Genomic DNA, 24619 nt, shown 5'->3' with positions numbered 1-24619 from the left:
AGAGAGTTGGCCCTGGTTCTGAATTGTAGCCCTGCTTTTAAACGTCAAACCAGTTCCCAATACCCCGTTCTAGAGGTCTTTCCCCAGTTCTGAATGTTAACTGATCTTCGTGGCCCTTATTTGAAACCAGTCTATCTGATGTGTCGGTGGGCCATGCCCATTTAGGAGACCTCCTGTTCAGTTCCTTACCCACCGGTGGTTTGGGTTTGAAAGGGAGCTCTGTTGGCTATTGGTCTGACGTCTCTGAGCCATGTGACTGTTATTCCACATGGACCACAGGGGAAACAAATTTTATTGATGAGTCTGTCAAATATTTTCATCGAATAAAGAAATAATCATGGAAACATTTTGAGTCTAACTTTCAGCCTGTGGACTGCAGGGACTACTGCTATATGGAAGATGAAGATTAAAGGGTATTTTCTGGAGGGGACACAAATATTAATTGAATCACATGCAGGCGTCAATGTACATCTTTCCATATTTTACAGAGGCACACATCCACAAATGCAGCCCATTGTAAAGTAGACATAGGGGGTGTAACGAGTCGACACATTGCAACGGATCAGACCACCTAGCAGGATACACATATATATTTTCAATTACATGATTTATTTAGAAATAGGCCTTATTTATATTGGGGGGACTACTTTTTGATTTTTCAGTAGTTTTTTTGGGAGGGGGGGTCGAGGTTCCAAGGGCTATGTATGCTTTAAACGGCCTGCTCGAATACGCTCCAATTAAGCTATCTTTACAGGAACGATTTTTATCTCTTTATTGAAGAACAGACGTTCTGACTGTCGGCCCAATTAAACCGTGTTACATCTTTAAGCGCCCCGCCCGCCCGTGTCCGTGACTGGTCTTGCGGCCCGTGTCCGTGACGCGCCCGGCGGAGACGCGCAGCTCCAGTCTGCGCACCAGCGGTCGGGGAAAGCAGCAGTCTGAGCGGATCTACTGTCTTGACAACACGCTCTCCGCAGACGGCGCGGTGGCCACAGGGTCTAACTAAATGACTGCAAACACACTCAATACGAAGCCATAGAATTTTACTTTTATATTTTTTTTATAAAAAAAATACCAAAGATGGAGTTGGACCCTGCGGTCATCATTCCGGCCATTCTGTTCACCATAGTAGCCATTTATTTAGCGTCTTCCTACTTGAACAAGAAGAAGGTCGAGGCACCTGCGAACAAAAAGAAACGCCGCGTGGTTGAAGAGAAGGATGAAGTTTCCTCGTCTAGTTATGTGTCGGTTCAGAACGTGGAGCCCAGAGTGGAGAAGCCCGCTGTGATCGAAGAAGTGAAACCTGTCGTGGTGGCCAAGGCCGAGCCGGTGCCCGTTGTGGCCCCTGTTGTAGAGGAGGTGGCCCCTGTGGTAGCGGAGGTGGCCCCTGTGGTAGCGGAGGTGGCCCCTGTGGTAGAAGAGGTGGCCCCTGTGGTAGAGGAGGTACGACCCGTGGAAACAGTGGTCTCTGGCAATCAAATCACAGAAGTTGAGGTAGGAATTACATTTAAAATGATTCTACTTAATTCCTTGTTACATTAATTTATGCTACTAACTCAAAAGCATGTAGGCCTACCTTTCCTCACATGCCGCGGGTCTTTGCATTTTTCAAAAGTTTACAGTAGCCTACAGCTTGTTTGTTTTTAGCGTTTTCGTGCCTCCACACTTTTTACGCACAACCGCGCGTAATACTGTATGCTCCAAATATATACCATGTAGCTACTGCACACATCACATTTAGCCTAATCATAATAATCGCACACCAAAATAGAGCGAAAATATAGTCGTCCATGCTTGCCTTACACTTAACGGTCTTCATTAGAAAGGAGGCTTTGTGCTTTGTGTAGAACCGTACCATTCACAATGTGTCGCTTTATAACCACAAGCCTTGAGCCTTCGGCGACTAAGGCGCCCTAATGCATTTAAAGTAGACTAGACTTAAGTAAAGTGGACTTATTACATTTAAAGTGCACATATTTCAGCTAAACTTGTGTCCACTCAGCAGGTTCTGAAGTGTGACCGATTGAAAGGGCAGCAGCACCTGGAGCCGCGAATAGACCATAGGCGCACGGTTGGTGACATGACTTTGTCGCACACCAAAAATACAGTAATGAATCCACTATATTTGGTGTCAAAGCGGCATTCTATATTTACCGTGGGGCGCGTCACGAGGCAGAAACCCACCCTGGAACTCAAGAAGAGTGAGGGGCTATAATGGGCGTGACCCAGCACATGTTGGATCAGATGCATGCCTATTCTATGCTGTGCTTGGTAAGGCTAAGCTAGGCTACTCTATGCTGTGCTACACTGCACTAGGACATGCTATGATGTGCTATAGCAGCAGATCTGTTTTTAGCTTTTATGTATGGCAGTAGAGGAGATGATAGGTGCCCCTGGGTTAAGTCACCTGATGGTTGATGCCACACACGTTTCCAACAGGTCGATATTTAACAAAGAGCATCTGGTTGGGTAGACCAGCACTGCAGATATCAAACTAGCCCGAGGTTATTTGTGTTAGTCTTTACCACGGAGGCTGTCCTTGGCCTATTGTTCATAGTGTTTGTGTTTCAGTAGAACAAATGTCTGTTGTTCTGTTGACTGGTATGTCTGGACAGTAGGCTGGCAGTGTGGGTTTTCTACCAGGACGACCAAACTCATTCAACCGAAAACCCTACTGGTACCATAAACCCATACTGGTACTGTAGAATGAAATATAAAGTTATTCTTACATGGATATACTGATCTGATTCCACTACCAACAGTTCCGGCTCTTATTGACCTGGCGGCCATTGCATTCATTTCCCCCAACCTAGCTAGCTTTAAGCACCAAGATGGCAGCTAAAGCCAATTAAAGCCCATACTCATGAGAATGTAATCTGGTGGTTGGCAGCTCTGTTACCATGGAGACAAACACATCTATGCCTTAAGCGCTCAGCCCTCCGTCTTTAAGACGCTGAACGGCGCCAGCGGTGGATGACGAATGCGTCTCCTAATTCTATGTGCTCCAGACAGGCCAATAGGCCAGCCTGCTCATCGTTAATTCTGTTGGTGTGGTATTTGTCCCGTAAACCTCCGGAATATTCAGCCCCTCCCCCTGAGAGAGAGAGAGAGAGAGAGAGAGAGAGAGAGAGAGAGAGAGAGAGAGAGAGAGAGAGAGAGAGAGAGAGAGAGAGAGAGAGAGAGAGAGAGAGAGAGAGAGAGAGAGAGAGAGAGAGAGAGAGAGAGAGAGAGAGAGAGAGAGAGAGGGAGGGAGGGAGGGAGGGAGAGAGAGAGAGAGACGGAGAGAGAGAGACGGAGAGAGAGAGAGTTGGGGGGTCATCAGATTCGGAACACTGCGTTGTCGGATTGGACGAGAGTTTTAGCAGACACTTCCTGTTTGTCTTGTGTAGCCACGCACAGGGTTGCTTAATGACTCTGAATTAATCTGGTGTTTGGTCTGTGTGTGTGTGTGTGTGTGTGTGTGTGTGTGTGTGTGTGTGTGTGTGTGTGTGTGTGGGTGTGTGGGTGTGTGGGAGGGAGGGAGGGGGGGGGTAGTTAGTCACTGACAGATGGATAGACAGAGAGACAGATGGATAGACAGACACAGACTAACAGATGGATTGATTGATGGATGGATGGTGTCGTGGCAATTTCTTTACGAGATATCGCGTCTAGGAAAGATGAGTCTTCTGAATGCAAAAAAGCACACCATAGTTGTTGACAATAGCATACACTAGTCTCCTCGTCTCTAGCGGAGTGAGCCCAGAATACAGCTGCTCCCTTGAGACCAGTTTACCAAAAAGGTTAACGTTAGATACCAGTAGAAACAGGTAAGGTGGCTCGACAACACAAGGAATAGAAAACAATTAAAAGTAAACAACATATTCCCATCACAATAGATCGATAAACAGATAGATATGGATTGAGAGGTGTCTGAATAGGCAGACATACTAGAGGGTAACATGCTTATATGTATATAAATTTTTTTATATATATATATTAAGCACACTTGTGCTCATATATTAAGCACAAACGTTCTTTGCAAATGGTGTATTCTATTTAATCAGTATTAATTCAATACAATATATTTACTGTTATAAAGAGTTTATAATTAAAAGTATTTTCTATGGTCTTGTGTTGTTGTTTTTTCTATGGTCATTGACCATATCAGGACTGATCAGCTTAAGAGTTAACTCTGCATTTACCATGCAGGAGGAAAGACAGGAATGATTCAATTATCTTTCTCCTTGTCATCCTCTCTCCCTCTGCTCTCTCTGGCTGACTCTCCCTCTCTGTCACCCTTTATGTCTCTCTCCCTTGCTCTCTCTCTCTCTCTCTCTCTCTCTCTCTCTCTCTCTCTCTCTCTCTCTCTCTCTCTCTCTCTCTCTCTCTCTCTCTCTCTCTCTCTCTCTCTCTCTCTCTCTCTCTCTCTCTCTCTCTCTCTTGCTCTCGCTCTCCCACACTATCGCTCTTGCTCTCGCTCTCTCACTCCCTTCCTATATCCCCTCTCCACCCACTCTCTCTAGCAGTTAATCTGTTAGGAGCCAGACCGTAGCTCCCCACCTGCTCACAATGACCTCAACAGGAAGTGACCTCAACAGGAAGTGACCTCAGCAGAACCGACTGACACCTAGCTCACCAGGGTGCTAGCCTGAGTCAGCAGAAAACCCCTGACTAACATATAGGGTGTTCAGGAGATTAGAACATTACTTGTTGTTGAATAATGGTCCTACCTCACCTAGTGGACATTTTGGTTCCAATATAACCTCACTTGAGAATGTTACAACAGTTAAGAATTTAACTGGTTTAATATAACCTAACTAAAGAACCTTACTGGTTGAATAGAACCACACTTTACAAATGTAGGGTTGAATATAACCTCCGTCTAGCACATTACTGGTTGAATGGAACTCACCTTAAAACCTTAATGGTTAAACATAATTCCCTAAACATCGTCGGTGGGCCGTGAATCGCTATAGTGGGCCACAAGGGTCTTAGACTTACACTCTTACACTCCTGACACACAGCTGTATGAAGACTCATGTTGATTGACAGGCCTGCTGCATCTCCCACACACGTTCAAAACTTCCGTTCAACTGCTAGCCGACCCTCCGTCCCTCTGTGCTGGATGGTGGTGGTCTGAGGGGAGCCTGAGGGGTGACATCACAGAATAGCAGGGAGAAGTGTGTGACCATATTAGGAGTGAAGGCAGCTGAGGCGCCGGTCTGTGTTTACAACTGATAGATATCCTCAGAACACACACACACGCACACACACACACACACACACACACACACACACACACACACACACACACACACACACACACACACACACACACACACACACACATGGATACGCATATACACACACACACACACACACGCATATACACACTCACACACACACACTCATACACAAATACACACACACAAACACACATTCTAAAACATCATTCTGTCTTTACAGGTGACACACTCATTAATGCCCATACTGACACATCTTCACTATACTGTTATTACAGGACACACACACATACACAAATACACACAAACACGCACACTCAAACAAGCAACGCATCCATCTTATATTATATTATGTAGATGATCAAGGGATAAACAGGCCAAGAGTGGGCGGGATTTGTGTATTGGGACAAAATACAAATAAATATGGACAATGGAATATGAATAAAGATACATAATAAAGATAAATTGGGAGCAAGCTCTAACCGGAGGTTGAGGTGCCAGCTGTTTTAACATTGTCATTAGCGCTCCAGTATGTTCGCTAGCATGCACCGGATAGCATCGGAGGGCGGGGACTGTCAGGGGATTTGTTGTGTCACATGGAGGAGGAGGAGGAGGAGGAGGAGGAGGAGGAGGAGGAGGAGGAGGAGGAGGAGGAGGAGGAGGAGGAGGAGGAGGAGGAGGAGGAGGGGTTATATCTTCATTGTTGAATGCACTTAGTGTAAGTTACCCTGGACCTAAGTGTCAGCTAAAGATATGTAGGGTAATGTTAAAAAAGGAGGAGGAGACGGATGGATGGATGTGGACATGATGAGGCTAGTTGTCTGCCAGATTCGCTGAATCATGCCGTCTAATGCTGGCAGTGTCTAGCCCAGAGACGGCGGCTGCACAGAGACAGTTTACCTGCTGGTTTAGAAACTCACTTCGCAGGGCTTTTATTTTGAAACTCATGTGATGGCTAACCAACATTTAATAAAATTAAGATGTTTGGTCTTCACAGTGGAGAGTTTGATTCAAGACAACCAGAGAGCAACAGATTAACTCTCTAGCTCTTCCTTTCTTCTTCTTTCTTAATCTCTCTCACTCTCTCTCTCTCTCTCTCTCTCTCTCTCTCTCTCTCAACGACACACACCTTGTGTGCATGTGAGTGTGTGTGTATGTGCGTTTCCTGGTCTAAAGCTGTCATAGGCAGGTAGGTGTAGTTGGCATGGTGATTGTTGTTGTTTGTGTCAGCGGCAGGTGGAGACGGCCTCTTCACATAGACACCAGAGAGGCCTGCTAGTGACACACACACCCACGCATTCACACTCTCACATTCACATGCAAACACACACACACATGCACACACGCACGCACGCCCACACAGGTCACAAAACCTGCTGGCCAGTTAAGTGTTAGCCCTTCCTAGTGGAAATGCTGTGACGTTATTGGTCAACCAATTGACGAATAAGATAATAAGTTATCCAAAGTGCTCCACCGTCAAGGGGACTTTGGACTTTAGACTTAATAATGGTCCTGGTTTCCTTTGGTAGTCGTTTTATAGTCCGAGTAGCGTTGAGCATTCTCATTACAGCGGGCTTTGGTCACAGGCATGTTAGCAGTCCGTGTGGAGAGCAATGATCTCTGAACCAATCTGTTATCGTCTGATTTCTACCCCAGTCCGAAGTTGCGATTGGGACTGTAAACGGGAAGTCTTAGCCCGGATAAATGAAAAAAGAATTGATCCGTTATCCGTTACCTGGCTACACCGAAACCGAGAAATGCCGCCGGTGGTCCCCGGAGGTAAATCGTTGTTAGAAGATAGCCGATGGTTTCCGAGATTGGGTCAGACTTAACAAGACGGGTTGAGTTATCTGCGTTTTGGTTTAATGATGTTAGGATGTGTGATGATGTCGTTCATGTGTTTGCAGGTTGCACCACAGCCTGAACCCGAACCAGAACCAGAGATCGTCTCCCTCCCGGAACCAGTGGTGGTGGAGTCCATCCCTGAGCCAGAACCAGTCGCACCGGCTGTAGAAGCAGTGACAGAACTGTTGGTAGAATCGCTCCCAGTGCCAGAACTTCAGTCACTCCCAGAACCACAGGAGGAGGAGCCGGTCGTTGTAGCGGAACCTGTAGTCGTAGAAGAACCGGTTGTTGTCAAGGAACCCGAGCCCACCACAGAACCTGAAGCCACCAAACCTCAGGAGGAAGAGCCGGTTATTGTAGCAGAACCTGTAGTCGTAGAAGAACCGGTTGTTGTGAAGGAACCCGAGACCGCCACAGAACCTGAAGCCAAGCCGGAACCAGAAGCAGAACCAGAGTCTGTGTCAGAGTCGACCATTCCAACAGAACCCTCTCAGCCAACTGCTGATGAGACTCCCATCCCAGAACCAACCGTTGATGTCCTGCCTGAGGAGACCTCTCCAGAAGAAGTCCCTCACACCAGTGAGTTCTCCCCAGGACCATCCTGACTAGGCCTCCCCGGGCCTCCTCGGTTTTTACCATTTCCTCCAGAGCGACTTACATTTAAACACATACATGTCATTAAAGAGCAGCTAAGGGTTAGGCAGTAGAGTGACAGGTCACTTAGGAGCCGGTTGGGGTTGGACAGTACAGAGACAGGTAATTAAGGAGATGGTATTGGTTAGGGGACATAGCAGCTCATGGCTAGAAAGGGTCCTCTTGTCTGAGAGGTTCTCTCCTGGCTTCTCCTAGTGTCTGAGAGGTTCTCTCCTAGCTTCTCGTGTCCTAGAGGTTCTCTCCTAGCTTCTCCTAGTGTCTGAGAGGTTCTCTCCTTGCTTCTCGTTTCCTAGAGGTTCTCTCCTACTTCTCCTAGTGTCTGAGAGGTTCTCTCCTAGCTTCTCCTAGTGTCCTAGAGGTTCTCTCCTAGCTTCTCCTAGTGTCTGAGAGGTTCTCTCCTAGCTTCTCCTAGTGTGAGAGGTTCTCTCCTGGCTTCTCCTAGTGTCTGAGAGGTTCTCTCCTAGCTTCTCCTAGTGTGAGAGGTTCTCTCCTAGCTTCTCCTAGTGTCTGAGAGGTTCTATCCTAGCTTCTCCTAGTGTGAGAGGTTCTCTCCTAGCTTCTCCTAGTGTCTGAGAGGTTCTCTCCTAACTTCTCCTAGTGTCTGAGAGGTTCTCTCCTAGCTTCTCCTAGTGTCTGAGAGGTTCTCTCCTAGCTTCTCCTAGTGTGAGAGGTTCTCTCCTAGCTTCTCCTAGTGTCTGAGAGGTTCTCTCCTAACTTCTCCTAGTGTCTGAGAGGTTCTCTCCTAGCTTCTCCTAGTGTGAGAGGTTCTCTCCTAGCTTCTCCTAATGTCTGAGAAGTTCTCTCCTAGCTTCTCCTAGTGTGAGAGGTTCTCTCCTAGCTTCTCCTAGTGTCTGAGAGGTTCTCTCCTAGCTTCTCCTAGTGTATGAGAGGTTCTCTCCTAGCTTCTCCTAGTGTGAGAGGTTCTCTCCTAGCTTCTCCTAGTGTCTGAGAGGTTCTCTCCTAGCTTCTCCTAGTGTGAGAGGTTCTCTCCTAGCTTCTCCTAGTGTCTGAGAGGTTCTATCCTAGCTTCTCCTAGTGTCTGAGAGGTTCTCTCCTAGCTTCTCCTAGTGTATGAGAGGTTCTCTCCTAGCTGACCCCTGTTTCAGGCGATGGTCTCATTCTCTCACGTGCAAGCAGCAGCTGCAGGAGCCAGATAACCAGCCCCCACCCCCACCCCCACCCCCACCCCCACCCCCACCCCCACCCCCACCCCCACCTAGAGGTGCTCTCTGAATAGACACATGATGGGAGGTGTTGATGGGGGGGGTGTAGGTTTATGTTCACCATAAAACCGCAGAGTTGTGTTAAGTGATAAGGTTATGCAATATATATATATATATGCATTATAAACGGTCCTGTGTGAAAGGGAATATCCAGGTCTCTTCTTCAGTACATATGAACTTCACTGTTTAGATTGAGCAGCAGCCAGACCACAGAGTTGTCCTGGTAACACTGACACGTGGCAGGAGGCGGAAGATCTGTCTGAGAACTCTTTAATCTGTACAGACACTCAGGATAAGAGGCTTTCTGACCCCACACGCGTGTGTGTGTTGTGCTCACCCGTTGTGTAACCAAATCCTAAAATCATGGTCTGAACTGGTCTGATCTGGTTTGATCTGGTTTGTTTCAGACACGGCCGCTGAAGACGAGGAGAGGGTGACCTTCGCGGCTGGGAAGAAACAGAGCAGGTTTGAGACGTTGATGACCAAGGAGGAGATGGAGGAGGAGCAGAGGTAACCCGCTTATCATGCCTTCCATGCACACACGCACGCACTTACACATGCGCGCATGCACATACGCAGGCATGCACGCACATACACATGCATTCAAAGCCACAGTCATGCATGCAAGCATGTACACACACCCACCTGAACTTTTCTTGCAGATATATTATTGCATACTTTCGCTGTTATATTGTGTTAAATTTGGCGACTGAGCCTAGCATAGCGAGACCGTCTTGACGGTAGCACGCAGCTAAAGTGTAGCGAATGCACTGATGTTAGCATGTTATTATTGCCTGCTATCTTATACCTCCGCGCTTAGCCGAACCCCCGCCCCCCTCCCTCCCTCTCTCCCTCTCTCCCGACTAATATTGAGAACCAGTCGGATAGACAGACAGTGTGGGTGGGATGAGGCAGCAAGTGCTGCATTTGAACAAGAGGTGGCTGGTGTTTGATGTAGAGGAGTGCATGTTAATAAAAATACTCAACATTTTTATAGTATGACTCAGTAGAACAGCAGCCAATCAAAACATATGGGTTTAATCTTCGTGCTGTGCCACAGGGAGGAGTGTAAGCGTTTCAGATTGGTCGGTGTGCTTATAACATCACTGAGTCTTGAAATACATCTGGAGATAGAGCGGGGGGGGGGGGGGGGGGGGGGGGTAGAGAGAAAGATTTGGGAAGGGGAGAGAGAGAGACACTAGGGAGAGAGGAATGTATGACTACTTTAGGAAACTTTTCTTTGCCTTTTGTCGAATTTCTTTCTATTTTTACAGTGCTCACTGTGACTCTGCACTGATGAGTCACAAACCGATAATATATTCGACACACACGCACACGCACACACACACACACACACGTATGTACTAACATGCAAACACACACACAGAAGAATGCAGGCACACACACATAGGCACTTGTGTACAAAGGCACACGCACGCACATCCTTCCGTGACAATTAATTTTCATATCAAATCAAGCAAAAATAAATTTATTTTAAAGAAACACTTCACTTTTACACCCTGCATCTGATAGCCCCCCCCCCCCTCCCCCTTCCTCCCCCAACGCCCAGTCCAGCCCCAGCACAGTGATCACCACCCAGCACCCCGAGACCACCATGCCCCACCCCGCCCCTACCCACCACCCCCCTGCTAGCACCCTGACAGCAACCAGCCCCACCCGAACCATATGCCCAGCACTCAGCTGCGCCCCCCCCGACCCCTAGGGCCAGGCGTGTGTTTGAATGCCCAGATCTTTATTTACAAGCTGTGTTGCGATGTTTTACAGGATAGAGCTCACAGCTGATCTGACTTGTCTGTGAGCTGAGGACACAAAACTTACTGTTAGACTCACAGGGTAAGAAATACATGAACTTTGTTTTAATATATCATTATATAGTATACTATACTATACTAAAACGTTACTGTAATGTAAACAGGGGAAGATACACTACCTACTGTGTTGCTATTAAATATTGATATAATGTACAATATCTATAAATATTATATAATATATATATTATATAATATATATATATATAATATATATAACATCAATACTTGATTACACTATAAAGCAATGCACTAAACTAAAGCTATACTATGCTTAACTACACTACTACTAGGCATACCACCACGATAGATCTTATTACGCCACCCCCCCCCCCCCCCCCTAAAAACATTCAAACTTGCTAAGCGTTTTTTGGTTTGCAGGCTAGCTGTCTGTTGAAAACGTCGCTGTTTGTAGCTCTCGAAAGGTTGGTCATTAGCGCCCTCTTCTGGAATTTTCTGGAAACTTCTCTTCGATCTCTTTCTTGGAAATACGTACATTTTACTAACTAAATTAATATTCGGTCTTTCCAATAAATACTAGTAGTTTTTTGTATTGATCTACTATGTTATCCTCTGGACAATTTAAAGAAGTTATCTAGTTCTAAATAAAATACAGATGCTATCGGCCACTAGAGGGCAGATTTTCACCAGGTTGTCGAAGCTTTGAGAACCGCTGAAAAATGACGTCACACAAAATTGACAAATCTTCAATGTGAAGTTGTCACCCTAAATTGTTGATAGTTTAATCTGAAATCAATGTCCAGGATGAATTATAGTCTGTTAAAAAATCCCTGCGTGGAGTGTGCTGCTATGCTGTGTTGCTAACTGCTAACTGCTATCTGCATGCTACATGCTACCAGCTACCAACACATTTACTGGTGAGTCAATTAATAACCCTAACATTTATATAATAGTCATACAGTAGATTCAGTGAAATAATTTATGTTTTTATATTGAACTGTAATATAATTGAATGTCCCTTTTTCTTTTTTACAGTGCAATGGAGTAACCACATTTGTTTGGGTGTTTGTTTGTGAGAGAGTGTACCAACGTGTGTGTGTGTGTGTGTGTGTGTGTGTTTGTGTCAAAGGGTGTACATATATGTTTGTGTGTGAGCGTGAGTGAGAGTTTACAGACACATGTGTGTGTTTAAGATGTCAGACAAGAAGAAACAAAATGAAAAAAACACTTCATAAATCTTGTTCCTTTATGTACCTCTGTGTTTGTGTGTGTGTGTGTGTGTGTGTGTGTGTGTGTGTGTTTGTCTGTTTGCGTGCATATGTGTGTGTCCAAAGTGGGGAAAGTGAAAGTAAATGAATTTGTGTTTTTTGCATGTTAAAGGTTGTTGTGCTGGACAATGCTGTCGTGTAGCTTTCTTTAGCGATTAGCTTAGCATGAATTTAGCCCCTTTCACACATCCAGTCTATTAAACCATGACTGTGGATCTTAATGCGCCATTGCGTCTCGGTTGATCGATTCAAATATAGATACAGCTTATTTTGTTTGCAAAGAAGCTCCTTTTCTCAAGTATGGCCGGAAACTGGAGAGTCTGAAGTGAGGGAGCTCCTTTCAGTCTGCATAAAACATCCCTATCCCTTGGCCCATGCATTCCGGCATTGCTAGGCCATGTATGTAAGAGCGCAAGACGAAATGTTCCAGAACGTAGGTGCATGTGTGTATAGGGAAGATCACCAACGTTGCATGAAAGGTCATCTCAGTAATTGACAGAGAATTATGTGTGACAGGGGCTTATTAAGAATGTTCAAAACTGTTGGTTGAAAAGGACTGAACAAGGACTTTCCAACTTCATTAAAGAGATTTGTGAAAAAAAAACGTGTTCAATTCTTTCTTTCTCTCTTAAATAGTTATATCAATAGAGTAAATATATAAGAGTTCCTAAGTTTTCATTAACATACTATTTTCAGACTTGTTTCAGCTGTTTTCTATATAAATATTTTTAACATAGTTGCCCTTGAAAATCTAAATTAAATACAGATATAACGTTTACAATATAGACATTTTATTTCCTTTATTCATATATTTTTGTTACACATTTTTGTGTTTGTATTAGTTTTGTGGGTTTCTGAGAGCAGAAGGTTCTGAGACCCGTGTGGTGAGGGAACCGCCCTGGACACTCGACGACTTTCAGCAAGGTTGCGTCAAAATTGGTCAAACTTTTTGCAGACTTTTTATGGTGCTTATATCCTGCCAACAGCAGCACAAACTATACACCTACAACACAAGGCACACAATACACATCTCAGGGTCAACTCATCTCATTGTGTGTTCTGTTGTGCTGATGTGAGACACAAAATGGAAGTTACTTCCCCTAAGATTTGTATGTTTTGTCTACAAAGTCTGTGTGTGTTCATTCCTGTGTGTGTATGATTTGTGGGTTTTTTAAATGGAAAGTTTGAATGCATTCTTTTTTTTTCATTGTCAGCGTATTGCCAATGTCTCATTGTATTTTGATAATCTTTCTATAGTTTTCACGGGGCCTACGATGTTTAAAAACGTAAGGAACACCTAAACCTACCCCTCACTATGTCTTGCATATCCAATCCAATCCAAGGGCTGTTACAATATGTGTGCATGTGTGGGTGCAGCTGAGTCACACGTGTGTTTGTTTGCACCCATGCATAACATGCAGGTTTGTGGGTACACATGTGTTACTGACGTGTGTGTTTATGTGCATGTGCGTAACGTGTTTTTGTGTGTGCACATGTGTAACGTGTGTGGACGTGTGGACGTGTGTAACGTGTGTGCTTATGTGCACGTTCACGTGCCTGCAGGGTGCAGCAGGAGCAGTTGGCGGCCATCTTTCTCCTGCTGAGGGACAACCAGGAGGTGCTGGGGGACGTGACGGAGGGCGACATGGAGGAGCAGTTCAAACTGTACGCACTCTGACCCCCGGACACCAGGGGGAGCCGGGGAGCCAATCACCAACCAGAGAAACAATCACAAACAGAGAACCAACCAGAGAACCAATCAGCAGTCTCAGAACTGAAGAACCAGTCAGAGGGGGAGGGGGACTTCTGCTTTATTCAATTAGTAGATGCTTTTATCCAGATAGCTTACTTACCTCTGATTAGTCACTAAGGAGCAAGTAGGGGTTAGGGGGCATCTTGCTCCTCAGTGACTTACTTTAGACACTAAGAAGCAGGTAGGGGTAATTGGGCATCTTGCTCTAGGAAGCCACAGCAGACATTGGGGATCGAACCTACAACCATTCAGCTGGGAGCCGAACACCCCAACCACTAGACACGTCAACCACAACAATACATTTTAACAAAAGTAAGCGAAAAAGCAAGCGTGACAGAAGCCAGACCAAAGTAAATGAAGTGATTAATTGTTTAAGATACAAAGGGAACTACATCCTTTGGAGTTTATATGCACAATCAATATCATTAATTGAATAGTGACACTAAGCCATGTCTAGTGCATCATGTGAAATAAGGCCAGCTAAGTCTGTGTAGCGGTTGATCGCTTTGTTCATCAAGATCAATACGTTCGAGATCCATAAGTTATAATGATAATTTATTGGTTGATCTTTGATAGTGGGAGAAATATGTTGTGAGGTTTGTTGCTCAAACCTCTCTTCGATGACATCTAAACTGGTTGATTAAGAGTTAATCAAAACGTGCCTTCAGATGCTGGCTTTAGGGTTTGTAGGCCCTGATAAAAATATATTAAAAGTATTGAATACCAGTCACCAAAGTAAGAAGAGAAGTAAAAGTATTTTTACCTTAAAAAATATATACCAAATCCAAATGTCATCTTGTTGAATTAATGAATGTCATCTTATTCGTTTTATTGTAGATACACATGTAATCTTTTTCCATGACAATAAATATATTTGATCAAAAGAAAGCCGTAGTTGGAGTTTTCTGCTTTTAGGCCCACTGATGTGGTCTTTTTCTGTAGCATGAGCTTTATGTATATATATTCAATCATATAGTTTTTGCTTTTGTCTGCCTTCAGGTAAACAGAATAGCCAGATTCAGACTAATCCTGAAAATTTCCTTTCTGTATTAATTCATTCATTTAAGGTATGTGGAGTTACATTCAACTGGATGCCATCTTTTGAGGCAGATGAAACATAAATAGGATGACCTCAAGCTACTTAGCTCACTGTCATGCAGAGACGCGGGAAGTCAGTCCGAGTCGGGGCGGGGCCCGGGGTGCTGAGAAAGTCTATGATGACGTCATAATAAATGCTGCGCAACATTCGGTCTATAGCCCACTTCAAAGTGCTGACATAATGCAATTTTGCAAAGGCGAGAATATGCATGTGTACGTTTTTCAAATGACAGTTTCTCAAAATCTATACAGTTAAATTAAATGGTTCCTTGTGGTCAAGTAGTCAGCACACCGGTTGATATGGTCATATCAGTCAGTGCCTGAACGCTCTAACCAATACGCAGGCCTTTGCCGTCTCATGTCTCGAGCTTCTCGCTCACAACCAATCACGTTCTTCTGGAGGTCACTAGTTCTTAATTGATTTCAGCTGCGTCTCCCCCGCCTCTCCTCATAAAGCGCCCCCACCGTTACGGATGTTAATCGTTTATTTTGCGTTGGATTGCGTGGGCTGAACAATCCGGACATCGTGGCCACCGACGTGGACCCCCCGCCACCGTGACCCACGCAGTGAGTAACGCGGGGTAGCCTACTTCCTTCTTCATGAGCACTGCACCTGTTACACTCTCCCCATCTCCTCCTGTCGTCTGTTCTCGCCCCTCTATTGTACATGTTTTACCGCTGGAGGTTAATGTGGATTTGCTGACGGAAGTGGTAGTTTGTGTTGAGTGGTTTATCTGTGGGATCGACTGACTAACTAACGCTGTGGACCGCTACAGCACCGACCACCACACTGGGAAGTGTCCTCTGCTCAGTGCTCACTGTGGAAGCAGCATGGAAGAACTGCAGCAACTCTGATGGAAACGAGGACCTCCACGCTGTTGAACACAAACTGTTCTAGGCCTACTACAAACCGAGGCGGTCCCACTCGGTTAAAGATCTCGTGGTCAATGCGGCAGACCGCTGGACCTGGACGTCACCTTCTGCAGATACTTCACTGCCCTCAGGAATCCACGGATAACTTGAAACATGTCAGACTCCACATGTCTGAAAAATCCAGGATGGAAACTTGTGGAAGGAAGAAAGGGGTCTGTTTTTGCTCAACCCATAACCCCACTGAGCCCTTCTGTGGAAACCTGTCTGACTGACCCTACTGACTGGGGGCCTGTTGTTGTGTGTTTGGTTGGTCTGGTAGAAGGTTTGCTGCTTGTGATCTGCAAGGTGGTCCTGGGTTAGATGCGGTGTCTGACTTGCACACCACTCTCCCAATTCTATTCTGCTCTTTACTACTTTTCTACTTTCAATACACTTGCTGCTGCTGCTGTTGACCGCCGGTCGTGCAATGTGGTTTTTATTCGCGTAGGCTATGTTCTGTGGACTTTGCATTTGTATTTTAATGAACATGTTTACTGCCTGTTAGACCTCGGATTGGCAAACCTAAACTCCTTCACTGGCAAAATGTAGATGCAAATTAAATGACAAAATTAACATTTCACTATTCGTTTTGCGTGTTTCACCAATAGCTTCGGAACTAGACGGACCTCGTATATAATTTGCTCTTCAAATATGCGGTCAGGCGCCCCTCCGATATAACGTTTTCTGCCCTTTACGAAATGGACCGACCAATAGCAACCCTTTTTTAGGCTATCTAATGTGAGGTTGGATACACGCAACATGTAGAGGTGTTTCAACAACAAAGATGGAACTTGGTGAACTAAAGACTGTATATGCTCACTAAAAGAACGAACGACTACTACTCAAAGATTTTGAGGAATATGTATTTCTGCATCACCCGTTCCAATGCTATGATTAGTCGAGGCCTATCCAATAGCATCGACCCATTTTAGATCGCGCCCTTTAGACACGCCCCTTGGAAATTGAACAACGCACTTCAACGCAGAGGATCCAGAAGGATTTCAAAACGAGTCCATTGGAAGATATCGAGGAACATGAACATCACCAATGAAGGAGAGTAACGTTTCCACTTGCTATAGGAATTTAGTGAAGCACTAAATAGTTAATAATAATAATAATAATGATAAAATGTGGTCACCATTTATTGACTTTTTGGGCAAGACTTGCTTTACTAATATAACCGCGTTAAAACCGCATTCATTTACTTTTCTTGTGTAGTTTCCCACTATTCATTAAATGTTATAGAAGTAAAAAAGTAATCAATAGAACTATACACATTTGTACAACAATTAATCATTATACAGGATTTGAACATTTTCTATTCAAGCTCATGCTTCATAATATTTCCAAGGATTGCAGAGTACCAAATGATTTATGAACAGTTGTTTTTGTTCAGGAGCGGATTGTACACCCAGAGGCTTCAACAAATCGGGTCTGGAGCTGGGAGCTGCAGGTGGATGTTGGCCAGGAGCCGTTCAGTCCTACAGGAACAGACGGGTGAGCCGTAGAACTGCACATCCTATAAACTCCTCCTTGGCGTGGTCAAACGGTTCAGAATAAAACTGGAATTCAGTCATTGGTTGTGCTTGGCTTGTTGGCCAAGCGTTCTCAGCCATTAGGACTAGTGTCCTTATGAAGATTAGATGTGTGGCTTGGTTTGGGAGTTTATAGGAAATGATACTTCTCAAGAACGCACAGAATGGGAGAAGATAAGCTATTGATATCTGAGTGAGCGAGGAGAAAAAAATCTCCAGTGTTTAAATGGATTTTGTCTTGTTTCAGTAGAGGTGATGGAGGCGGTCGTCTGGAGGTGCTCGCCGTGAGGTCCATGGCGGTCGTCTGGAGGTGCTCGTCTGGAGGTCCGTGGCGGTCCATGCAGGTGGAGGGAAGGCCGGGAGCCGTGCAGCCCAACGGATGCAGAACGGTGTGACACGGAACTGCACAGCTGCACATTTTTTCTAGGCTTGGTGAATTGTTTAGAATTAAAACTTTGACATGCAGCCACAGCAACTCTGAGGTGTTCTGAAAAATGTCAGATGCATTCTCAGCCACTAGGACCAGCTCCAGGATGTAGGCTAGGTGTGTGTGGCTGGCTGTTGGGTTAAATAATACCTCACTCAAGACTGCACAGTAGGGCATCAGGGAGATCTGTGGGAGCTAAGTTGATTATCTGCATCATGTACGGGGAGAAATGTGCAGTGTGCAAATGGAACGTGTCATTCGCCTTTCAGAAGGACTGAGGCGGAGGTCCTGGAGGCAGAGGCCAGCCTGGAGGTCCTGGAGGCGTCCAACCTGGAAGGGGCGGCATGGAGGGCCAGGTGGCGGCTCCTCATCCAGTAAAGTTAAACTCATCTTCAGTGCATCCATGATGAAAGGGGAGAAATGTTCCAGTGTGCAACTGGAACTTGTGTCTCAATTTCAGAAGGGCCTGGAGGCAGCCAACCTAGATGGCCTGGAGACGGCCGAGGTCCTGGAGGCAACGGCGGGCCTGGAGGTGGAGGCCAACCTGGAGGTCCACAGAATGGGAGAAGATAAGCTATTGATATCTGAGTGAGCGAGGAGAAAAAAATCTCCAGTGTTTAAATGGATTTTGTCTTGTTTCAGTAGAGGTGATGGAGGCGGTCGTCTGGAGGTGCTCGTCTGGAGGTCCGTGGCAGTCGTCTGGAGGTGCTCGTCTGGAGGTCCGTGGCAGTCGTCTGGAGGTGCTCGCCGTGAGGTCCATGGCGGTCGTCTGGAGGCGCTCGCTGCAGGTGGAGGGAAGGCCGGGAGCCGTGCAGCCCAACGGATGCAGAACGGTGAGACACGGAACTGCACAGCTGCACATTTTTTCTAGGCTTGGTGAATTGTTTAGAATTAAAACTTTGACATACAGCAACTCTGAGGTGTTCTGAAAAATGTCAGATGCATTCTCAGCCATTAGGACCAGCTCCAGGATGTAGGCTAGGTGTGTGTGGCTGGCTGTTAAATAATGGTTTAAATAATACCTCACTCAAGACTGCACAGTAGGGCATCAGGGAGATCTGTGGGAGCTAGAGCAGAGGAGGAGTTGATTATCTGCATCATGTACGGGGAGAAATGTGCAGTGTGCAAATGGAACGTGTCATTCGCCTTTCAGAAGGACTGAGGCGGAGGCCAGCCTGGAGGCGGCGGCGACGGTCGGCCTGGAGGCGGCGGCGGCGGTCGGCCTGGCGGCGGTCGGCCTGGAGGCGGCGGTCGGCCTGGAGGGCCCGGCGGCGGTCGGCCTGGAGGGCCCGGCGGCGGCGGCGTCCTGGAGGGCCCGGTGGCGGCGGTGGCGTCTTGGAGGGCAATGGCTGAAGGTGCTCAAACGCATTCTTTTGACTGGCTCCTCTACTATTGCTGTAATCAAGCTGGATGGCTATTTTGCTCCTTCTGACAAAATCAAGTCTGCCACCTGGTGGCTGAGGGCGTAGCAACTCGGGGTACATTGGAAACATGATAAGAAGAGCCTGTTTTTGATGGTTGGATCGTACACCTAAATGTTTTTACATCAAAATATCGCAAAAAAAAAGCTAATCCATGTTTAGCTTTGATTTATCCTTACCTTTTCTTGTGACCCATTCCCCTTAGGTTCAATTAAGTTGACCTCTCCTTCAGGCGACTTAAAGGGAGACCAGATGTGCGGCAGCTGGGTGTCATGGTGCAGAGACCCAACGCTGGTAAATATTTACTTCCTCCTTGAACAGACCTAACGCGTCAAACGGCAATTATATAATCCCTCCTGATCTTTATAAAGGTCTGAAGACAAGTCTTTTCTGTGAACATCTCCACTGACTAGTGTGCTCTTAATTAAATTAAAGTTAATTAAACGCAGTAACTCCAATGCACCTGGAGGCTCGTATTGAATTTTTTTGAAACCTGGTTCTCCAGCACTAGGACTATTGCGGTAAATAAATGCTTGTTTTTTTGCTAATTTAAGTCTATGAAATCAAATGCTGATTGAGACCAGATGGGGCTGTTCCTGCATTTATAGACATTTGATTGCCCTTGACACTGATTCTACTTTTTGCATCAATTTAATTCACAGTACTGAACTACACCAGTGTCCTACTCCCATAAACCCTGAGGATCCCTGGATGGCTACACCAGCACATTAATCCACACCCAACATCAACACACAGTGCACTCTATAGAGCTCGTAAGTCCGCCCCTTGCGGCGGGACCTCGTGAGATCGTAAGATATGACTGGGTTTCAATGGAGAGAAAGTAATTATTTTCTCCATTTTATGTTGCACCACATTTTGGGGGAAGAATGTTTGAATCAATATTTGTCATTTATTGCTGTACTCCATATCTGTAATCCCAGCTGTTGTATTTTAACACGGTAGCTGGGAACCCTCTTTATAGGGAGCGACTAGAGGGACGAGGCTGGAAGCAAACCTGAGCCTGGATCTTAACCTTCTTTCTAAACCTAACGCCGCAATTTAACAAATAAAGTGGAGCCTAAAGTAACTTGACTCTCTTACCTAAACTTGCTTGCCTAAACTCGCTTGTCTAAACTCGCTTGCATAAAACCTAAACTCGCTTGCATAAAACCTGAACTTGCTTGGCTAAACTTGCGTCGCTTGCCTAATACCTGAACTTGCTTGCCTGAACTTGCTTGCCTGAACTCGCTTGCCTGAACTCGCTTGCCTGAACTCGCTTGCCTGAACTCGCTTGCCTGAACTCGCTTGCCTGAACTCGCTTGCCTAATACCTGAACTCGCTTGCCTGTACTCGCTTGGCTAAACTCGCTTGCATAAAACCTAAACTCGCTTGCATAAAACCTAAACTCGCTTGCATAAAACCTAAACTCGCTTGCATAAAACCTAAACTCGCTTGCATAAAACCTAAACTCGCTTAGCTTGACTCGCTGGCTAATACTGGAAAGCTAATACCTGAAGTCGCTTGGCTAATACCTGAAGTCGCTTGGCTAATACCTGAAGTCGCTTGGCTAATACCTGAAGTCGCTTGGCTAATACCTGAAGTCGCTTGGCTAATACCTGAAGTCGCTTGGCTAATACCTGAAGTCGCTTGGCTAATACCTAAACTTGCTTGTCCAAACACGTTACACAAAGTTAACCATCCATAATCTTTAACCCAAACCAGACTTGTCCCTGGGTCGCTCCACTTTAATTTAGAAGTTTCTTCTTTTACCTCATCTGCGTTTTGAGTTTCATTCTTTGAGGGCTTGAAGTGCTTTGGAGGATATTTGAACCTTTGTTTGCCGCATCAATAAACATGCTTTATCTTTACCTATTTTGTTTTGGATTGCATTTCTATGTGTAATCCGGCCAAATGTTCAGTGTCCTTGCATGTAATGTCTATGGTCTGACGATAATCTGACCTCTTCATGAAGCAGAATGTGTGTGAATGTTGTCCCGTGAGCTCCAGGCTCTCTGTGGGCCTGTCAACGTCTCTTTAGCAAAAGGTTGGAGAGTGAAATTCATTTTTGGGCCATTTTCATGTGTTCCTGAGTATTTCAGACCTGTGGTGTTTCACATGAGACCTTAATGGGAACTTTTCTTTTTCTGCCTGCATACGTAATGCCTACATTAGTAGGGTGATCACTGTTGATCCCAATATTGATCATTAACCACCTCATTCTTTGGGATTACAAATCATGTAATTTATGAGCATATTTGCAAATGCCTCCAAATATCAGATTGTGTAAAAACGAATGAAATGTAACCTGCTTGATTTAAAGAAAATAAAACATCCAAATATTATAAACCTGTTTTGTGTTGCTCTCTTAGCATGTGGAAATGAGCAGATGGATATGTTTAGCTCTGATTTGCTGCCTCCTTCTGGTGTGGTGCTGGGATTTGTTTAATATACTATTATCATTTCCAGGATAAGTTGATAACCTAGTATAGCCTACCCGGAAAAGAAGGGATATGATGGCCAGGGCAGGCTGTTTCGGTGTAAGTGAAATCCGCGAGCTGCTGATCATGTGAGAGAAGGTTATGTAGTCACATTAAAAAATACCTTGAAAGATGGTAGACCTACGAGAGACGCAGAGGAACTTTCCTTATGAGGCTTGTCGGGATAAAAAACAAGTGCTCAGCAAAATTAACAATAAGTTGAAGTTTTTGCACTTGTAAATAGTTAATTTAGTTTGTAGCCTTTACTCAGACGTGAGCTCATTCTTGCATGCGGGTGTCCGGCTTGGCAGTGTAAAAAGGCCTATATATCATCCTGCCCAACAATATGGGCAGGATCTAGACCAAGCTCTCCTAATCGGGTCAGCAATAGCCGGGTTTCAATGCCCAGAATCTGAGTTTGAATGCTACTGAATTAATGGAATGTTGCATTTTTTGTTTTACATCATAGATTCTAAATTGCGCGCCAACCTGGAAGGCCTGGAGACGGCGGCGGGCCTCGAGGTGGAGGCCAACCTGGAGGTCCTGGAGTTGGTGGGCCTGGAAGCGGTGGATTGGGTCCAACCTGGAGGGCATGGAGGCAGTGGTGGAGACCAACCTGGAGGGCCTGGAGGCGGTGGTTGGGACCAACCTGGAGGTCCCGGCGGTGGCGTCCACCTGGCGGTGGTCAGCTGGAGGGCCCGGCGGCGGCGGCGTCCTGGAGGGCCCGGCGGCGGCGGCGTCCTAGAGGGCCCGGCGGTGGCGGCGGCGGCGTCCTGGAGGGCCCGGCGGCGGCGGCGGCGGCGGCGTCCTGGAGGGCCCGGCGGCGGCGGCGGCGGCGGCGTCCTGGAGGGCCCGGCGGCGGCGGTGGCGGCAGCGGCGTCCTGGAGGGCCCGGCGGTGGCGGCAGCGGCGTCCTGGAGGGCCCGGCGGTGGCTGCAGCGGCGTCCTGGAGGGCCCGGAGGCGGCGGCGGCGGCGGCGTCCTGGAGGGCCCGGCGGCGGCGGCGTCCTGGAGGGCCCGGCGGCGGCGGCGGCGGCGTCCTGGAGGGCCCGGCGGCGGCGGCGGCGTCCTGGAGGGCCCGGCGGCGGCGGCGGCGGCGTCCTGGAGGGCCCGGCGGCGGCGGCGTCCTGGAGGGCCCTGAGGCGGCGGCGGCGGCGTCCTGGAGGGCCCTGAGGCGGCGGCGGCGGCGTCCTGGAGGGCCCTGAGGCGGCGGCGGCGGCGTCCTGGAGGGCCCTGAGGCGGCGGCGGCGGCGTCCTGGAGGGCCCTGAGGCGGCGGCGGCGGCGTCCTGGAGGGCCCTGAGGCGGCGGCGGCGGCGTCCTGGAGGGCCCTGAGGCGGCGGCGGCGGCGTCCTGGAGGGCCCTGAGGCGGCGGCGTCCTGGAGGGCCCTGAGGCGGCGGCGGCGGCGTCCTGGAGGGCCCTGAGGCGGCGGCGGCGGCGGCGTCCTGGAGGGCCCTGAGGCGGCGGCGGCGGCGGCGTCCTGGAGGGCCCGGCGGCGGCGGCGGCGGCGGCGGCGGCGTCCTGGAGGGCCCGGCGGCGGCGGCGGCGGCGGCGTCCTGGAGGGCCCGGCGGCGGCGGCGGCGGCGGCGTCCTGGAGGGCCCTGAGGCGGCGGCGGCGGCGGCGTCCTGGAGGGCCCTGAGGCGGCGGCGGCGGCGGCGTCCTGGAGGGCCCTGAGGCGGCGGCGGCGGCGGCGTCCTGGAGGGCCTGAGGCGGCGGCGGCGGCGGCGTCCTGGAGGGCCCTGAGGCGGCGGCGGCGGCGGCGGCGTCCTGGAGGGCCCTGAGGCGGCGGCGGCGGCGGCGTCCTGGAGGGCCCTGAGGCGGCGGCGGCGGCGGCGTCCTGGAGGGCCCTGAGGCGGCGGCGGCGGCGGCGTCCTGGAGGGCCCTGAGGCGGCGGCGGCGGCGGCGTCCTGGAGGGCCCTGAGGCGGCGGCGGCGGCGGCGTCCTGGAGGGCCCTGAGGCGGCGGCGGCGGCGGCGTCCTGGAGGGCCCGGCGGCGGCGGCGGCGTCCTGGAGGGCCCGGCGGCGGCGGCGGCGTCCTGGAGGGCCCGGCGGCGGCGGCGGCGTCCTGGAGGGCCCGGCGGCGGCGGCGGCGTCCTGGAGGGCCCGGCGGCGGCGGCGGCGGCGGCGTCCTGGAGGGCCCTGAGGCGGCGGCGGCGTCCTGGAGGGCCCGGAGGCGGCGGCGGCGGCGGCGTCCTGGAGGGCCCGGAGGCGGCGGCGGCGGCGGCGGCGTCCTGGAGGGCCCGGAGGCGGCGGCGGCGGCGGCGTCCTGGAGGGCCCTGAGGCGGCGGCGGCGGCGGCGGCGTCCTGGAGGGCCCGGAGGCGGCGGCGGCGGCGGCGTCCTGGAGGGCCCGGAGGCGGCGGCGGCGGCGGCGTCCTGGAGGGCCCGGAGGCGGCGGCGGCGTCCTGGAGGGCCCGGAGGCGGCGGCGGCGGCGGCGTCCTGGAGGGCCCGGAGGCGGCGGCGGCGGCGGCGTCCTGGAGGGCCCGGAGGCGGCGGCGGCGGCGGCGTCCTGGAGGGCCCGGAGGCGGCGGCGGCGTCCTGGAGGGCCCGGAGGCGGCGGCGGCTCCTCATCCAGTAAAGCTAAACTCTTCTCCAGTGCATCATGAACGGGGAGGAATGTCCGGGGTGCAAATAGAACGTGTGTCACATTTCAGAAGAAATGAGGCGACCTTGCGGAGGTCCAGGCGGTTGGCCCTGTGGAGGTCCTGGAGGAGACGGTCCCGGCGGTGGAGGACGGCTGGGGGATCATCCTGCCCAACAATATGGGCAGGATCTAGACCAAGCTCTCCTAATCGGGTCAGCAATCGCCGGGTTTCAATGCCCAGAATCTGAGTTTCAATGCTACTGAATTAATGGAATGTTGCATTTTTTGTTTTACATCATAGATTCTAAATTGCGCGCCAATCAATGAAACCTTATGCGGAATCAGATAGTCGGCTCTTTGCTGCACATTAAGATAAATGTAGTTGTCACACAAGCTATTTTTGTAATTATT

General features: G+C 48.7%; 2 protein-coding genes and 1 long non-coding RNA gene across 9 annotated transcripts; all 3 read left to right on the top strand.

Moving 5' to 3' along the window:
* The first annotated feature begins 921 nt into the window (after nucleotides 1-921).
* Nucleotides 922-14610, top strand: si:ch73-366l1.5 (FILIA-N KH-like domain-containing protein). 3 transcript variants are annotated; one of them, XM_056576443.1, is made up of 5 exons: nucleotides 922-1494; nucleotides 7133-7649; nucleotides 9355-9457; nucleotides 10733-10801; nucleotides 11773-12601. In XM_056576443.1, exons 1-4 carry the CDS (start codon nucleotides 1081-1083, stop codon nucleotides 10764-10766), a joined length of 1068 nt encoding a protein of 355 aa, XP_056432418.1. In that variant the 5' UTR covers nucleotides 922-1080; the 3' UTR covers nucleotides 10767-10801; nucleotides 11773-12601. The 3 variants fall into 3 exon arrangements, with proteins under 3 accessions (XP_056432418.1, XP_056432409.1, XP_056432428.1); XM_056576434.1 differs by lacking the exons at nucleotides 10733-10801; nucleotides 11773-12601 and adding an exon at nucleotides 13569-14610; XM_056576453.1 differs by lacking the exon at nucleotides 10733-10801.
* A 689-nt stretch (nucleotides 14611-15299) lies between these two features.
* LOC130403174 (heterogeneous nuclear ribonucleoprotein 87F-like) lies at nucleotides 15300-18917 on the top strand. 5 transcript variants are annotated; one of them, XR_008904075.1, is made up of 8 exons: nucleotides 15300-15423; nucleotides 17165-17265; nucleotides 17551-17692; nucleotides 18000-18104; nucleotides 18191-18280; nucleotides 18376-18400; nucleotides 18471-18563; nucleotides 18884-18917. XR_008904075.1 is itself a non-coding variant. In XM_056607377.1 (8 exons), exons 2-8 carry the CDS (start codon nucleotides 17226-17228, stop codon nucleotides 18481-18483), a joined length of 387 nt encoding a protein of 128 aa, XP_056463352.1. In that variant the 5' UTR covers nucleotides 15300-15423; nucleotides 17165-17225; the 3' UTR covers nucleotides 18484-18850. The 5 variants fall into 5 exon arrangements, 1 of the variants encoding a protein (XP_056463352.1); XM_056607377.1 differs by lacking the exon at nucleotides 18884-18917 and having other exon boundaries at nucleotides 17551-17578; nucleotides 17628-17692; nucleotides 18450-18850; XR_008904073.1 differs by having other exon boundaries at nucleotides 17554-17692; nucleotides 18191-18400; nucleotides 18450-18563.
* A 103-nt stretch (nucleotides 18918-19020) lies between these two features.
* On the top strand, nucleotides 19021-21520 carry LOC130403255 (uncharacterized). Its single transcript, XR_008904082.1, has 3 exons — nucleotides 19021-19085; nucleotides 19357-19445; nucleotides 19814-21520. It is a non-coding gene; the product is annotated as an uncharacterized LOC130403255 (long non-coding RNA).
* Nucleotides 21521-24619: the final 3099 nt, after the last annotated feature.

Source organism: Gadus chalcogrammus, chromosome 2 (assembly GCF_026213295.1).
Source record: "Gadus chalcogrammus isolate NIFS_2021 chromosome 2, NIFS_Gcha_1.0, whole genome shotgun sequence".
NCBI classification, from domain to species: Eukaryota; Metazoa; Chordata; class Actinopteri; order Gadiformes; family Gadidae; genus Gadus; species Gadus chalcogrammus.
This window is presented reverse-complemented; position numbering and strand designations above follow the sequence as displayed.

Bases quoted from the DNA above. Each gene is read 5' to 3' on its own strand.
- si:ch73-366l1.5 (XM_056576434.1), top strand. From the start codon at position 1,081: ATGGAGTTGGACCCTGCGGTCATCATTCCGGCCATTCTGTTCACCATA. The intron at 1,495-7,132 runs GTAGGAATTACA...ATGTGTTTGCAG, and splicing joins ATCAAATCACAGAAGTTGAG to GTTGCACCACAGCCTGAACC. The intron at 9,458-13,568 runs GTAACCCGCTTA...ACGTGCCTGCAG, and splicing joins GAGATGGAGGAGGAGCAGAG to GGTGCAGCAGGAGCAGTTGG.
- LOC130403174 (XM_056607377.1), top strand. From the start codon at position 17,226: ATGTTGGCCAGGAGCCGTTCAGTCCTACAGGAACAGACGG. The intron at 17,579-17,627 runs GTGCTCGCCGTG...GCTCGTCTGGAG, and splicing joins ATGGAGGCGGTCGTCTGGAG to GTCCGTGGCGGTCCATGCAG. The intron at 18,105-18,190 runs GTAAAGTTAAAC...TCTCAATTTCAG, and splicing joins AGGTGGCGGCTCCTCATCCA to AAGGGCCTGGAGGCAGCCAA.